The sequence below is a fragment of the Onychostoma macrolepis genome, chromosome 17 (genome assembly GCF_012432095.1).
Source record: "Onychostoma macrolepis isolate SWU-2019 chromosome 17, ASM1243209v1, whole genome shotgun sequence".
NCBI classification, from domain to species: domain Eukaryota; kingdom Metazoa; phylum Chordata; class Actinopteri; order Cypriniformes; family Cyprinidae; genus Onychostoma; species Onychostoma macrolepis.
The window spans coordinates 29,917,051-29,933,906 of record NC_081171.1 but is presented as its reverse complement, the minus strand read 5'-3'; the positions used below and the strand labels follow the sequence as shown (position 1 = coordinate 29,933,906).

General features: G+C 36.3%; 1 protein-coding gene across 1 annotated transcript in view; it reads right to left on the bottom strand.

Moving 5' to 3' along the window:
• The window catches only part of aqr (aquarius intron-binding spliceosomal factor), a 50,857-nt gene that overhangs the window by 21,357 nt on the left and 12,644 nt on the right, over positions 1-16,856 (bottom strand). The window contains exons 14-25 of the mRNA XM_058749119.1: positions 16,517-16,619; positions 12,285-12,405; positions 11,613-11,754; positions 10,999-11,177; positions 9,069-9,236; positions 8,547-8,716; positions 7,506-7,747; positions 6,121-6,264; positions 5,901-5,970; positions 4,994-5,104; positions 4,689-4,798; positions 1,433-1,568 (exon numbers count right to left, since the gene is read on the bottom strand). Coding sequence (XP_058605102.1) covers positions 1,433-1,568; positions 4,689-4,798; positions 4,994-5,104; positions 5,901-5,970; positions 6,121-6,264; positions 7,506-7,747; positions 8,547-8,716; positions 9,069-9,236; positions 10,999-11,177; positions 11,613-11,754; positions 12,285-12,405; positions 16,517-16,619 — 1,696 coding nt within the window. The remainder of the gene's footprint in view (positions 1-1,432; positions 1,569-4,688; positions 4,799-4,993; positions 5,105-5,900; positions 5,971-6,120; positions 6,265-7,505; positions 7,748-8,546; positions 8,717-9,068; positions 9,237-10,998; positions 11,178-11,612; positions 11,755-12,284; positions 12,406-16,516; positions 16,620-16,856) is intronic.

Sequence of the window (16,856 nt, the reverse complement as noted above, 5' to 3'; positions counted from 1 at the left end):
TGCAGATATTGTTTATGCTCAAACAGCAACATTACACACTAACTAACGTTAAAAAAGTGAAATTGCAATCAACCACCCCTTTAATTTCACATTCTCCATTAAAAGACCTTCAAAATGATGTATGATTTGTTGGAATCTAACGACAAATGAGCTACAGTTAAAGTCTTCTGAAGGTTCCAAAACAAAATCACCTAACAACATCTTTTTATTTTATCTTTATCATAAATAAGAACATATGCAAAAAAGCAATATAACAAATATAAGTACCACCCCAGAACGTAATCAGAGTTGTTTATGTTCAGTAGACAGCATGCGCATGCTGAACGTAAACAGCTCTGATTACGTTCTGGGGTACTCTCCAAAATGGCAGGGGAGAAGAACTGTTGAATAAATTATGTTATCATTGTTTTCTTTGCGCACAATATGTATTCTCTTAGCTTTGTAAAATTACGACTGAACCGCTGATGTCACATGGACTATTTTACCAACGTCCTTGCTACATTTCTGGGTCTGGGAACATTTCAGTTGCATTGCTGTCTATGGAGGGTCAGAGAGCTCTCAGATTTTATCAAAAATATCTTAATGACAGAATTTTTATTTTTGGGTGAACTAACCCTTTAATGATCTTAAATGACACTTGCGTGACTTTTCTAGGTATAGAAACCACTATTTTAAAATTAGGCTACCTCAAACATCCAGATTTTTCAAGACCCTGGTGGTTGAGGTGTTGAACTAAGATTCCAGTTCACGCTATTCATCTCAGATAAATGGGATTTACTGGCTGGTGGCTCAGATCACTGGGTACTAGAGCATCCAGGCACAGGAGCAGCTTCTTCCGTCATGAACAAATGCCTCTCAAGGCCTCTCTTTGTGCACTACTCCCACTCTTTGGTGCAATATCTTTGACTCACTCCTATTTATTCATAATCTTTATTATTATTATTTTGTTGTATTTGTATGTTTACAAATTCCTGCAAGCACACTTGGCAATAAGGCTCTTCCTGATTTTCATGTATATCATAATTTGATGTTCTTTGTTTTATTTGCAGGAAACAAATCATGCAGTAGCACTGAGGCACAGCTAAATATCCCATTTTTTGGTATTTAAAAAAGGTTTTTGAATAAGAATGATCTCTATTGTAAAATCAACTAATTGTTAATTTAACAGACGGTCAAGTCACGTCACTGCACAACTTACTACTATTGCTTTCAATGCTACCTTAGTAAGGTAATAGTTTATCTAACATATGCCATATTTTTTCTTCAAATAACATGGGATTTATTTGCTTTTTTTTATTTTTATAGAGGAGCAATTTGAAAGCAGATGTTTGAGCTACCATCTTCCTTTGTACAGAAATGACAGTCAAAGAGAAGCAGATGCATGAAGCAGATCCTGTTCAGAGGGGAGTGACGTGTGCATGTGGTTGAGTACCTGGTAGAGGTAGAAATGTCCAGCGGTCTCACAGGTGTAGGAGACGTCACCGGGAACATCTAGACTCTCCTGCAGACGCGCCACCTCCCGCAGGAGCTCCAGACGGCGAGAGAGGACATAGTTCACTCTTCCATACCTGATACAGACGAGAGGACAGTTCATACTCAACACTACCACATCTCAGAGAAGACCATCCTGTCCAGGACAGAAACCTGTTTGCCAACTCTGTATCAGAGCTTGATGCTTCATTTTTCCCAAGAAACACATGTGCTCCTAATTTGAGGAGCAATTTAGGAACACATACCAAAAAAAGAACTTACTGAATAATGTGTTTTATAAAGGGATACAAGGAGATATTTAGGACGTGTTCACACTTGTAATGTTTGGTTTGACTTGAACTTGAAGTTTTCAACTTCTGCCGCCAGCGACTCCAGTGACGCAACGGACCAACAATTCAGTTCGGCAATGCTTGCGTTGACGCCTATGCCCCATGTGAATGTACAACTATTGTTTGGGGTGTTCGGTAAGTTCCGCCATGAAATATTCGTCATTCAATCCGACCAATCAGATTGTGAACGTATCGCCACGCCTTTAGGTTCAGTATCTTTAGGTTCGCGGTTAAAATGGCAGTGTGAAAGCCAAGCAGATCAGGATCAAATGTATTGTTTTCTTTTTGGGGGGGAGGGGGGGTGGCAGAACAAACGAACCAACAGAACCGAACTACAAGCGTGAACACACCCTTACAAGCAAAATTATAAAATTTACTAGAATCCAAAAAGTAAAAAAAAAAAATAAATAAATAAAAAGTGAAAAACTTACATCTACATCATATTAAAATATAAACCAATAAATAAATCAGTTTTTTAACTTTTTTTTTTTTTAAATTTGTACATGCTCCTAATTATATTTTACAGTTTGCACATGTATTTTAGTCACAATTGCAAGTGACGCTCACACTGTTGAGCCCCATTGATTCTTCCTCGATCTTTTCACCACCCTAGTGTGACTGTAGTGAAAACTGTCAGTTTCAATTAAGGAGTCAAGTGTTTTTATACATACAGAAATTAATTCTATATGCAGGTACTGGCGGATGTAAGAGGACGAGTCTGTACTGCACATGGTATCAAACATTAATGCTGTGTAACGTGAAAACAAGCACAAACAAATACACCATATTTATTATTAACTACATCTGATGTTCAAACATTAACGCTACAAAGCAGCACGTCTGAAGTCACCTCCTTTGGTTGAATCACTCAAGTTTGTTTTCTACTCCATTCTAGTTTTAATGTGGGCAATTCATTCAGGAGTTGCTTTGATAAGGTTTCACTGGAGCAATTCATTTGTGAATCAGACTATACAGTAGTTATGCTGTATGTTTGTTACTCTCTACAAGCAATTAAGGGAGGTGTAGGATGAATACTGGTGTAGGATGTTTATTTTTTTAGTTGCTAAACAGCACGATTCATCAGAGCAACAGCTGCTCCACACAGACAGGAACAGCACAGGCTTTCACACACATTACTATAATTGATAGTTATTCTGAGGAGAGTATTATTCACTTAACCTGTTTTTTATGTATTAAATAAGTCTGTTAAAGAAAACTCAGTTTCATTTGAGAGTTTATTATATTTGAAGTATAGCAATTTAATCTAACAGTCTGGCTTCTGTTGTTAATTTTAACCTTTAATATTACACCAATGTACCAAATGTGTTTCCTGTATATTATAGCATTGGTTAAAAGATAAATTTTCTTGAGAAAAATGGACACACGCCAGAAATATTAAATAAATAGTGCACTTCCAAGTATAACCAGCACTTGCCATTGTTAGGCCTAATTTATGTTGAACTCATGGACATTTGCATTACTGATAAATGCCTTTTAATTATTGCCATGTTATTTTTTTTTTTTTTTTTTATGATGGTAATTTTTTATTTGTAAATTTAACTATTTCTATGAAGAAAATGTTTGAATAAATTGTTGAAAAATTAGTTATAGTTGCTATTTATAGCTATGGTCATGATGTATTGACAAATTAAATAATTAATAAATTGAATAACAAAAAAATAAATCAACAGATTCATCAGGGGGGGAAAAAATGTTAAGATTAACGGACTAAACAGAAAAATAATTGAAAGTAAAAAAATAATCATTAATAGTCGGGATGCACAATATTATCGGACCGATATCAGAATCAGCCGATAATGGCTTAAAATGTAAATATCGGCATCGGCCCAAAATGATAAATTATGACGATATGTCTTGCCGATAAGAGGATTAACTCACATGTGCTCAGGGTGTGCTAGCGATTAGATCACGTCAGCAGTGTGGTCATTCTTGAAGCAAAGTCTTGCCTGAATGATTATTAGATTCACTGTTTTGGATCACTGCATTTAATTTAAGAATGCTTGTTCAAGATGGTGCGTTCGGTGTGTAATAAAGTAAACCGTTTCAAGCACGTGCAGTAGCAGCAACAGCAGCCTTCCCCGGGTCCTAATGCCCGTATGTCATAATGAAAGTAAAATACTCAAATATCACTAAGAAACTTGTGTTTCTGAATAAATAAAGTAGTATCAATGTCATAAAATCATGAATATGTTCTGATTTAAAGGTCAGAAGCTATAGTTTACATGAATATTAAAAAAAACAAAAACAAACAACACTTGTAAATTAAATAATTTTATATATACAGATTTATTCATTAATGTGTGTAATATGTTTTTTATTTTTTAAATGAATCTAAAATCTAATCTAAAAAAAATGTAAAAGATTTTCAGAATTTTTACAACTCTTTTGCCTTAGACCATCTACAAATGTTAAATCTTAAAATATTTTAAGGTTACCACTGCATCATACTAAAAAAATAAAATAAAAATGCAGCAATTGATATCTAGTTGATTTATAATTATTTTCAAAGCTTTCAATGTACTGTCATTATAAAATAACTTAATTATTGTTTATTTAATTCTAACAAATAAGTTTTTGTTAAAAACTAACCAAAATTAAAAATAAGAGAGACTTGGTGTTGTTTCCAAACAAAAGCAAATATATCGGTATCGGCCAAAATGAGTTGAAAAATATCAGCATATCGACAAAAATCCAATACTGTGCATCCCTAATTAATAGCAGTCCTAATTTCAAAACATCAAGGAAAAATGAGTCCTTGTGATAAGTCTACAGTAAATCATAACTGATTTGGCCCATGCAACTTGATAAATTTGTGTGCGTGTGTGAGAGAGAGAGAGAAAGCTGCACCTGCTGAAATCTTTCTCAGTCTCCAGTTCTTCTTCTCCATGTCCCAGACGCAGAAGGTGACGCTCATCAATGTCTAATGCCATAATCTTCTCAAACAGCTGGTTCAGAGCCTGAACAAGACAAACACACACATATTCAAAAAATAGACAGAGTAAAGAACTGTTTCAGTGATGTATTTTTACACAAGTCCCTATAAATTTCTCACAGATGTTGAGTTTGGTTTAATGGTCATGATTTACCAGTTCAAGTGACAGATTTGTGATCGTAACTGAAGCATTTCTTCAGTAACGATGCTGTGTGTGTACCTGATTCGAGTGTGTGACGATAAGCGTCCTCTGCTCTGGGAAGTTGTGGTACAGGTTGGAGATGATCTGAACAGCCACGTCTGTTTTTCCTGTTCCAGGAGGACCAACAACCTACAGCAAAGAGAAAGAGCAAGATAAACACACGGAGAGACTGACAGACACTTTCATTACAGATTGAAAACCAGCTAAAGCACTGAAAGTAAAATCAGTAACTGCAGTGAGAGACGAATATCTTTCATTATTGGCTGGGAGGAAAACAAGTCATGAGGCAAAGCAAAGAGCAGGAAAAATAGAAATAAATAAACAAAAAAAAGCATATAGTCAAACCAGAATTTATTCAGACACCTTCAACATTTCTCACATTATCACAGTTTATTCGCTATAGTTTAGAAAATGGTAATAATATATGACAAGAACTCAGAGTTAAACTGCGTCAGAACAAATTGATCTTGATAATGTCAGATAACTTTGATAGAAAGGCATGTAAAGAATTCGGCTGAATAGCTGTCAGCTCTTAAATTTAAGTACACAATTAGATAATACCAATTTAGCTCGACCAATTACCAAGCAATGCTTCATTTTGTTCAGTCTGTGTGTAAAAAGGTCGCATTAGCAATTAAAGAAAAAAAAAAACACTTAAGCAAAATATGGTCAGGTCAAAGTGTCTGAATAATTATTGGGTATAATATTTTTGGGTATTATATGGGTATAATGCGTCAGTTTACTTTATTTTCTATCCTCACTTACATAAATAAAGTGTCCAGCACCCACTAATAAATACATACACATCGACACACTACAGCAAAAGATAGAAATAACTGACTTCAAACCATTTTTTATCTGGTGAAAATACTAGTGCTCTAATAATTTTGGCCACCACTGTATATATAAATGAAAACCGTAGTACCATAGTAAGTCCCGGTTGCATCCCTGCACGAATGGCTTCAATCTGGGTTGGTGTAAACTGGATGGTGTTTCTGTTAAAGTGGAAAAAAAATGGACGTCAGTGTTTCCATAACAGGCAATGTTTATACGTATATTGAGGGCATCTTTGGCTGATAGGCTGAACCAAGTACAGTTGGAGGTTTGGCCCTGAACCCGTGACAGTGAGCATGAGCTCCACATACCGTTTGGGCTGGTTGTAGGGATACGGGCCCCTGTTGGGAATCACATGAGGCTCAACCACCAGCGTGAGATCTTCCTCATCTGGCTTCTCCTCCTCATTTGCTTTACGCTTTTTACCCTTCACATTCTGTGCAGGGAATTGAATTCTGGAAGAGAAAAGAGACGCAATTTCAATAATCCTTCACCACAAATCATCCACTTACACAACTATTCAAAATTTTGGGGTTGGTAAGACTTAAAAAAAAAAAAAATAATAATATATATATATAGTGTGCTGGGCGGTATGACCAAAAATTTCTATCACGCTATTTTTCACAATTATACCGGTTTCACGGTATTATTATTTTTTTTTTTTTTTATGCATGACCGGATGTTAACCACATTTTCTACTGATTGAGGGAGGAAAAACTGCAGTAGATTGACTTATAATGCCCTATTTTACTGTCATGATGAGCGAATATTGTAGAAAAATTCCACACTAAATAGTGACTAAACACGACTCGTTAATACATGTTAACCAGGAGTCACTCTCATTTATAATCGCGACATCGTCTGATAAAATCAACATGCATCTAACGTTACACTAAAGAGCGGCTATGCGGTGGTTTTGGCACTTTTTTGTCTTATGCTGCGCACTGCCTGCGTCTGAGTAACAAACTAAAAAATAAACAAAAAAGTGCGTAATATTAACAGACAGCTTGAAAACGCTGTTTTGTACTCATTTATTGACAAGTCTGCTGTGGTATGGCCAACTGAATGCGGTGCTTCTCAGCTGCTCGCTGCACAGAACAGACGCAGAGATCTTCCAACTGAACCATAGCTAAGGTTTATCCAAAAAAGTCACTAGGTTTGTCAGTTTGTATATTCTATGGAAAAAAGCCGCTGAAAGGGTCTGAAAGTTGTTAAATATAGTGCTAAAGTCACGCTCGTGTGTGTGAGATGCGGGAGCTGATGGCAGCGGGCGGTGGATATTGTGGATGAGTTCTTCTGTGTCATCACGTTCTACAGCTTCAGAACTTTCACGCTTCGTAACATATACAGCTGTGTTCTTCCCACAATGCAATAGTGAAAAGAGACCCCTCTCAAACACTGTCGCTTTCCGAACGTTATTTAAATGACACCGGTATTGCGGTATTAAAAAAATTCATATCATAAGAAAAATAAACACAGGTATGAACCGGTATACCGCTTTTTTTTTTTTCTGCTCACCAAGGATTGCATTACAAAATAAAGTAAAAAGTAATATTGAGAAATATTTTTTCCATTTAAAATAACAGATTTTTATTTGAATATATGTTAAAATGCAATTTATGGCTGTGTTCAAAGCTGAATTTTGCACTGTTCAGCACAAATACACAGCATTTATCCAATATTGACGATTACCAACCTGAAAGGAGGGACCTGTCGAGCGGGATCTTCCTCCGTCACCTTCACCGTGTGATTGGGGAAACAGGACTTCAGGTGCTCGATGGACAGGAAGGTGTCGTTGAAGTCCAGAGAGGAAATCTGGTTAGGCATCTTTGAGTAATGGGCACTACCAGGATCTCCATAACCCAGAATGATGTCGTGAAGCCAGTCGGGCACCACACACTCTGTGTTCATCAGGTTACGAATGGTCTCCAACACGGCCTGAACACAACAAAACAAATTCATTTTTGATTATTGTGGATGGTTGAATCACCAAAGCTCTATTTTTTTTATGTTAATTAAAAGGCAATGTTTACTTCCAGTCTGATTAGGCGCTTCCTGGCCAGCATGTTTTAACATCATTAATACATAGCATTTATTAATAATTCAAATTAGTTTTTATTTCAAATGTTAAAGTTTTATTTATTTATTAAATGATCTACCATTTAGTCTTTAGAAATTTAAATTTTAGTTTGAATCATTTTAGTATGGAAACTCATTTCCACCACAGGAAAAAAATAAAATAAAATAAATAAAAAATTACTCAGAATTTACTCACAGAATTGCAAGATATAAAAAAAAGCCATAACTGACATAAGTCGCAATTAACTTTATTATTATTTTTATTATTATTAATTTTTATTATAAAAAAAAAAAAAACTGAATTGCTAGACGTGAACTAACATTCTTGTGAAATAATGAGTCAGAATTGCGTAAATTTGGAATTGTGAGAAAGTCATAATTTTTATCTTGCAATTCAGTCATTTTTGCGAGAGAAAAAAAAAAGGCAAAATCATAAGCTATAAACAATTACCTTTTTTTTTTCTATGGTGGAAACGGGCTTTCATATTTTACTAAAACTACAAGCCAGTCAATTAAAATATACATTTAATTAAAATTAGAAATTTTGCATTGGCAACTAAGTTTTTTCTTTCTTTCTCCAAATTCAAGTAAATGATTTTTTTTTTTAACAATTATATAGTTGCAGTCAACAGTCTGCATACATTGGGAATCGCCTGACCTTGAAGTTGTTCTCTTTGGGTTTGCGTCTCATGATGATATTAAAGGTCTCATAGGGGTCTTCTGTTCCGTTCTGGATGCTGTTGGTCATGTCCTGCTGGTACTGGTTTGGGTCGAGCCATATCCGGAATGTCCTGGTGTCACCTCTTAATTTGGGCTTTGGATCAGGACCTTTGCACAAATAAAACCATAAATGAGTCACAAGATAATAATTCCTCATTTGTAAGTCACTCTGGATAAATATATATTTTTGATTAAATAAATGCAGCCTTGGTGAGCAGAAGTAACTTTGTCAAAAACACTAAACTTTTGACTGGTAGTATATGGCATTATTATATATAACATATCAACTTATAAGACTGATATAATCACATTACAGTTATCACACATGTGTTGCATATTTAGCATAATTATTCATCTGTAAAAGCATGGCAACCCACATAAAACTCTATGCTTATGACTTGTGCTCTGACAGTCTAGTCTGTACATCATATGGTTCAGTGAACTCAGTAAACAGTCTCACCTTCCTCTATGACGCGGCCCTTATCATCCAGCATGCCCTGCACCTCACAGCCTCTCACGTACACCAGCCCGGCCTGATCCACAAACGGCTGCCGGCGGTCAAAGCGTGTGCCGAAGAGCAGGTTTGGCCGAACCGTGACCAGAAAGCAAACGTCGTGCTTCCTCAGCCCTGTAAAAACATGCAAAGATGTGAAGACATGGAAGGAAGAAAAGCTGATATTACTGATATTATCAGCTTCACCGGCATTAACATGTCAGATACAAATGAAACATTCAATAATATAATACATTTTACAAGTTTTTCTGAGTCGATCTCAAGTCCTTAAACGTTTGTCCTGATACAAAAGAAATGGTCTCATAAGAATAAAAAATTGGGCAAATACTTCAAATAGTTTGTTATTTAGACATTCTAGCCATTCAGTTTGCCGTTTCTCTAATATACACTGGTTGTTTAAGAGCTTTACGTCTGAGGGTGGGATTTGGCAGAACAGTTTTTATCATGCTGAAGAAACTGTAAGTGGCGTTTCATCATGTAAAACTCACCATCAAAAGGCTAGTCAGTGTTATTTTAACTATTAGAGTTAACATTTAAGTTATATATTTTCTGTTCTCATTTTAATTGCAGTTACATTGTTTTTGCAATTTTGTTGTGTATTTTTGTCATTTTTATTAGATTTTTTAATTTAATTTTTATTTGGTTTTAGTTTTAGTTATTTTAGTACTTTAAATGAAAATGAGAAATGCTGCTATGGCAACTAAATAATATATACTATGTTTTTTTTTGTTTGTTTTTTTCAATATTTAAGTTACTATTAACTTAAAGCTGCAGTCCGTAAGTTTTGCCTCTTTGTCGCCATCTCTGTTTAAAACCCGCAATTGCATTTATTTGTGGAATTATTTTCTTAATGTGGGTTGTGCGTCGGCACGGCTCCAGCGCGGATGAATCTAATGTTTTGAGGTGAATGTGTGGCTGTCAGTCACTGCACCGGTGTGGATACTGTACTCAGGAATCACAGATTCTAGCCTACGTCTTGGAAGTATGACCCAAATAAGAATTTTCACCGGATATTATCGTCTGAACGAGTAAATAAAAAGCCTAAAACTTTCATTCTGAACAATAAATTGCACTACAATGGTGATTAAATCTAACAATCGGTTAGTTCATATCATATCAAACTGTGCAAATTATTATTATTGTAATAATTTGTTCTCAATTTGTTCACGTTAACATGTATGTATTGTGTGTTAGCGTGTAGATTTCTTTTTCTGTACAGTCTAATCTCTAATTGTCATACCATTCGAATTTCATATTAAGAAATTCTTTTAACTCAAAAAGCAAATTATTCTTCCTTAGAACTGGTTCTCTTTAAAATACATATTTTGTGTAATCCCAGGTTATCAGCAATCAGATGTACATTTAAAACTGGAATATAATTTAATTTCATTCACATGTGTTTCCTAAACACACAATCCTTTCTGGATTATAATCCGCCATCAAAATGATGCATTTAATTATTCTAGCTGCTGTGAGAAAAGGCTATAAACGATCCGCCACCTGCAGGATCCTCACATGCGATAGCCTAGTAGCCGGGACAACTTCTTTATGTTTACAGATGTGACGTAATGACGCAGTGCCATGCTCGAATTTCCCACGAAAACCTATCCGTACCATTCAAACTAGAAAACATAATTATAAGCTAACCGTTGTGAATCGGGCTGAAGTAAGGCGATAGTTTTGAACACTGGCTGGTTATGTACTTGCTCAAATATTGATTTCGGATCATTTTTAACCAAAAAAAGTTACGGACTGAAGCTTTAAGTTTTTCATTTATGAAAATAACCATGACATTACTAGGTGCTTACAAGGGTGTTGTGAATAGGTTATAAATGCGTTGCTAATTGCTTGCAGAGACAGAGAGAGACAGCTTTACCCTCCCACTCGTTTTTGATGTTATTCCGGATGTTGAGGTTAATGGTGACGTCAGCACGGACGCGGGCCGGCCAGTTCTCTCCAATGTTTGGCTTCGCCACCTCCACGATAGAAAACGATGCTATGGTCTGTGCCATTCTAGCCCATCCTCCAAACACCACTCCTCCATACTCCGACTGCCTGCGGGACACACGGCAGATCATAAACAAGGATGCTCATGCCGTTCTTTTCCTGACAGTAAGCATAAATGGTGTACAGGGGTTGTCAAGCATCAAAATTGACAATAAATTATAATTCCAAGTACTTTAAAGTTAGAAAATATATCCTGTGTGTATCCACATCAAGTATCTTGACATTAAAGGTCATTTTTCTTTTTATAATGGTAATTATCAAAGCAATTTCCATGTCATTTTTACCAATTAAAATTAAAATGATCCTCTTTCACTATTTTGTCCATTTAAATACACATTTCCTACATTCTTGCTACCAAAACACCTCCTTGAAAATCGCCCTTTGATGAAGTCCTGAGCCAAGTCACGGGAACTGGCCTTTAGAGGTTCATTTGGTTATAAAACCTAAATCTTTTGTTAAAATGTGTTTACACCAAGAACAAACCATGGTTTCATCCGTAACACGATGTCCTCGATATCCTGCCGGATTTCATAGGTGGACTCCAGTCGGAAGAGGTTGAAGTTTCTCAAAAGATAGTCATGCAGGGTTAGAAACTGCAGGTTCAGCTTGGGGAGAGCTAAACAACCTGCAGATTCACAAACAAATAGAGTATTAGACTGTTTTACTAAATTTTAGTTTACATTTTTTACACTCATACAGTTTAAAATGTTAACGCTCCTTTGCGCAAATCTTGGTAAGAAATCGTTTATTTGTTCTATTTTACAGTAAAACGTTTTAGTATCACAATACAAATCATTTCAGAGCTGCATTACAGAGGGTCATACTGTTATTTTATCCCTCAATGCTTTAACATTAAGAAATTATGGCGATAATACAATGATGTGTGTTGATCAACTGGCTGAAATCAAGCTATATGGTGTTTATTATTTTATCTGATAGATATATCTGTGCAACTTAGTTATTATAAACTGTGAACTGTTGTTGTATGGAAAAGAGCTGATCATTCTTCAAAATTTCTCCTTTTGTGTTCCATTGAAGAAATAAAGTAATACAAGTTAAGAAAGAGAAATAAGTATTCCTCTAATTATATTAATGCAAAGGTATATGGCATAGTAGCATGATGATTAGATGGTGAACTCATGTGAAGATGCCCACCTTCTCCAGAATAGTACTCAGTGGGAACGATGTTCTCGTCCCAGATGATCTTCTCGGTGGGGTACAGAGGCATCTGGTTGAGCTGTTCTATCTGGGAGATTCGTCTCTCATGGCGGGACACCTGAACAGAAGAGAGAAAGGGTTCATGGGGTTTGTTTAGTCTTGGCCAGCTCCTCCAGTAACCACAGAATCATCTGCCTGCTGGACAAAGCATGCTGGGTAAACCTGTGCGATTATGGTTTACACTTCAAACACAGCAGATGGCCAAATGTAGGCTACATACATCACAGCGCAAGAGGGCCAATCACATCCCATAAGCATTTTAAAGGGACATACAGAACCAAGATATTTGATCTTTTGAAAGAGTCTGATGTACAGAGTTATTTTCCCAACACACATTTTGCTCGTTTAAAATGTTGCCTGTATCATGTATCGTAAACTATGCAGTGCAAATCCCACAGTCTTCTTAAAATAAATATACGCAGTGCATGCATAATAAATTGTCTGAATTAAGTTTTCCTTTAAAACTTTTCCTGTACTTCCTGATGACTATAAATCCTTTCTATTATGTTTTTTCTCAAATTCAAATTAGCTAACGCTGTGAGACTACTCTTCTGAGAAAACATTAAACAATTTCAATGAGAAAACGAGTTGGGCGGCTCACGTGGGACGCAGCTTTGAGAAAATCAAATGAATTAATCAGGAGTGTTTGGGCAGCTTATCCTGTTGAAGCTTAATTAAGTGTTTTATCTGGTTTGCGACCTGCTCTGACTCCATTGTGGGCCACAGCACATGCACATAACCAGATTTCAGCTGCTCAACACACAAATGACCGCCTGACACTGGCTCCATCAACACAGCGACAGCATTAAAGAGGAAATGCACGAGTTCTTGATGAGATTTGGAGGAATAATTAAAACACGCCGAAGCAAGACCACCGATGGGCCTGAAACATTTAAACATCTGCAGCAGAGGTTAAAATACACTATAAGAGTGAGAATTAAAGCCATTTACAGCCCCCAGCCTCAAGCACTTACAAATTGAGGACTTAGCAAGCAGAAAACCTTTTAAACACGTTTGTCCCCCAACACTACATCTCTGTCAGCTGAGCTTAGAAAAACTACATTTGCAGCACGGTCTCTCAAACCTAATGGGCAAATAGTGCTCCTCACGTCAACCACTACAGGGCTCGACAATAAGGACAACCTGATGACCTGGAGTCAGTGTGAAAGACACTCGGGACAGCTGACCGAACCATTGTCACGAAAGTTTATGCACAAGTCTTAAACATTCAAGCGATGTAAACCAATCAAGTGCAAGACGACGTGAAAAAGAACACCATTCGGTAATTCTAACGCTGAATTGAGATCTCTTTCAGGACAAATCCAAACCAATTATGTCAAAATACCCATCTTGGCAAATATCCTCCTAAACACTCTCGGTTATGTCTAATGTAAATAGTCAAGAAAGAAATCGGATGTGTATAAGTATATTAGCGCTTTAGTTCTTAAAATGACAGCAGCCTAATTTACCAGCTGTTATTAATGATAATCAATAGGGATGTGACTAGATCTTGTGGCACGAGATCTGACTGGTCTTGCGAGAACGTGACTATATCCTCGCAAAACATTTTGCAGTGTTTACATTTGAGCTGCACCATTAATCGTTAAAAACTTGCAATCTTGATTCAAACACCCACAAGATCTTATTCCTGAATGACAACAATTCAGCTATGTCTATTACGACTGTTTCACATCGCGAGTGTTAGTGGAACGTGAGAAGCACGTTGTGTCGCTGCCCATGTTAATGAATCAGAGGGTTGGCCATCATCACGCTTCCGATGTGAACGCTGTCATTCACTGATATGGGCTGCGACAAAACATGCGCTGCTCACGCTCCACTGACGCTTACGATGTGAAACAGGTGTTAAAAACATTCAAATCTCCATTCATGCTGCTGCTGATCCAGAAAGAGCAACACAAACAGTCTTTTCAACCACGCATCATTATTTCTGTGTTACAGACATGCAAATAACAGAACTACTGGGATAAAAGTTTATAGTTTGGGTATAAACACTTATTGTCTACAGTAGCGATCAAAACGAAAGTATCTTAACACTTGTATGTATTGTAACGCTTATCTTCCGCCAGGAGGTGGCGACAACCCATTTAAAAAAGTATTTGTCATTGAATCATTCATTCAAAGAGATTCCAATAGTGAAACAAGTCTTTATGAAGTGAGACAATGACTCCTTCATTGAATTTTTTATTTTTATTTTGTTCAAATGAATATATATTTTTAAAAGACTTAAGCAATGAACATTTTGTCAGAACCACTAGTAAATTACGTTATTTTGTTTAGTTTTCTATTCTTTTTCTTTCTTTCTCAGAATCGTGAGATTCGTGATCTCCAATTTATTAAAAAAAAAATTGTGATTCTCAATTTATCCAGAATCGTGCAGCTCTAGTTTACATGTTTATTATTGCATATAATTAAGTTTAATTTCATAAAGTACAAGTTGATTTCAAAATGCAACTACATTTTTTGCATTTTGTGTTTTTCAGTTTAATAAAAGACTATTTTTCCCTATATATTTCATCACTGAGGATTTTTTTTTTTTTAAGTCTAAAAATCTTGTCTCATTCTCGTGAACCCAGTCTCATGTCTCGTCTTGTGGGATAAGTGTCTCGTCACACCCCTAATAATCAAACAACAAAAGACTAAAAGAAAATCTCTCCCTGCACTTGACAAATAACTTATATTAATCTACATTTCATTTATACAGTGAAAGACTGTTATTTTACATTTGATTACTAAATGTCTGCACTACTGTTAGACCCACCAGAAAAACCTGAAAACATTGCTTACTTTGTTCTATTGCTTGCAATGCGTTTATTTTTTCTAGTTTTATTAAGGATTGTTCACTTGCCTTTAAAAATGTTTGAACTTTATATTAGTAGTTAGGCTAGCAGTTTTTACTGTGGTATCAAAACTGGAATCTAGAATTGTCAAATTTCACTGGCATCTAAAATTCTGGTTAGAATACAAGATTACATGGGTCAAAACGAAACAACGAAAGCAAGACCTTTTTTCAGCAGGACAAAATCTGCATATCAAAAATTTTGGTGAAAATGCACATATGGTATAAATGCATGTTTAAAATACCCAGAATATCCCCTAGAGTGCATTTTTATAGCATTTGAGTACATATAAACACAATATGCTTGCAAGAATGCATTATCTATTGGGAAACAGGAACATTGTCTTTTGACATCATCTCTGTGCATGTCTGAAGACTTTCCTATGCTCATTTAGATGTCTGGTGACAAACATATGTGCTGGAAAAAATGGTTTGAATAGCTGTTTGTGTGAATTGTGTGAATGTGACAAAATGTTCTCAATCAGAAATGTGTGAAGCTATGTCCTATGCTTTAAACAATAATGGTCACAATAATGTGCCATGTGTTACTGTTAAATTAGATAAGCCAATTTTTTTTTAATGACTTATCAGTACTGAACAAAACATATTTACAGTCTACATTTCTCTCAACTCCCCTGACATCTTGATTTTTTTTTTTGGCAAGCTTGTTTTAATGCATTCTGGTGCTGCCTTATGGCGCTTTTCCACTGCGTGGTACGACTCGGCACGGTTCAGAATGGCTCGGTTTGCATTTTCACTGCAGTTTAGTACCGCTTTAGAGTGGGCAGGATTATTTACGTGTCCGTTATAGTTGCGCCGCCTCTACTGCCGTGACCCCCGAAAAACTTTTTCATTCCACGTCGTGCCATAAAGCTCTCCCTGAATCCACTCCTCGGCTATCAATGAGAGGAACATCTGTACTTCCTCAACAGACATTTTTTCTTTGTTAAAAGAAAGGTGCACTCATTCAAAACAGTTGCGTTCGATCCTTCACTGGCTGTGCTGATTTAAATCTAGCAGGTCTGTTGTGTCTCGTGCCGCAAGTTCAATGACGCAGGCAGTGACGATTTTCTCCGGCCAATCAGTGATCAGCAGAGTTTACACGTCATGTTTTGGTAACGGTACAGTTCGCTTGGAACCTTGGCCGAGGTGGTACTAAAAAAAGTACCAGGTACTGTACCCAGTGGAAAACCCCCCAAAAGTGAGACGTACCATGCAGTGGAAGAGCGCCATTAGAAACTGGCCAAAACAAAGCACAGCAGAAAAAACTTAAACACTTTTATATACTTGTGATATTTTAAGATGTCCCTACCAGTAGCTCCAGAAGGAATTCTTTATCGTAGGATGTATCTTCTCCATCAGGAAGCTCAGGGAGGAGACAAAGGTACGCTGACACCCGGTGGAGGGTATTTGGACTATAAGTAGAAAGAAAAACAGACAAAACTGAGCCACAAACGAACAGAAGCGCACAGAGCCGTTTCAGAGCCCACTCCACCTCTAAGCAGCTCAAGAAGGCATCTGCATTATTTTGCACATGTGGTATGTAACTTATCTAACATTTGCCAGAAATATCATACACAACCTGAAAAAAAAAAAGTTTCAATTCACAATTTAAAAGTCCCAACTATTAGCCACTAACTTCTTTATTTGTA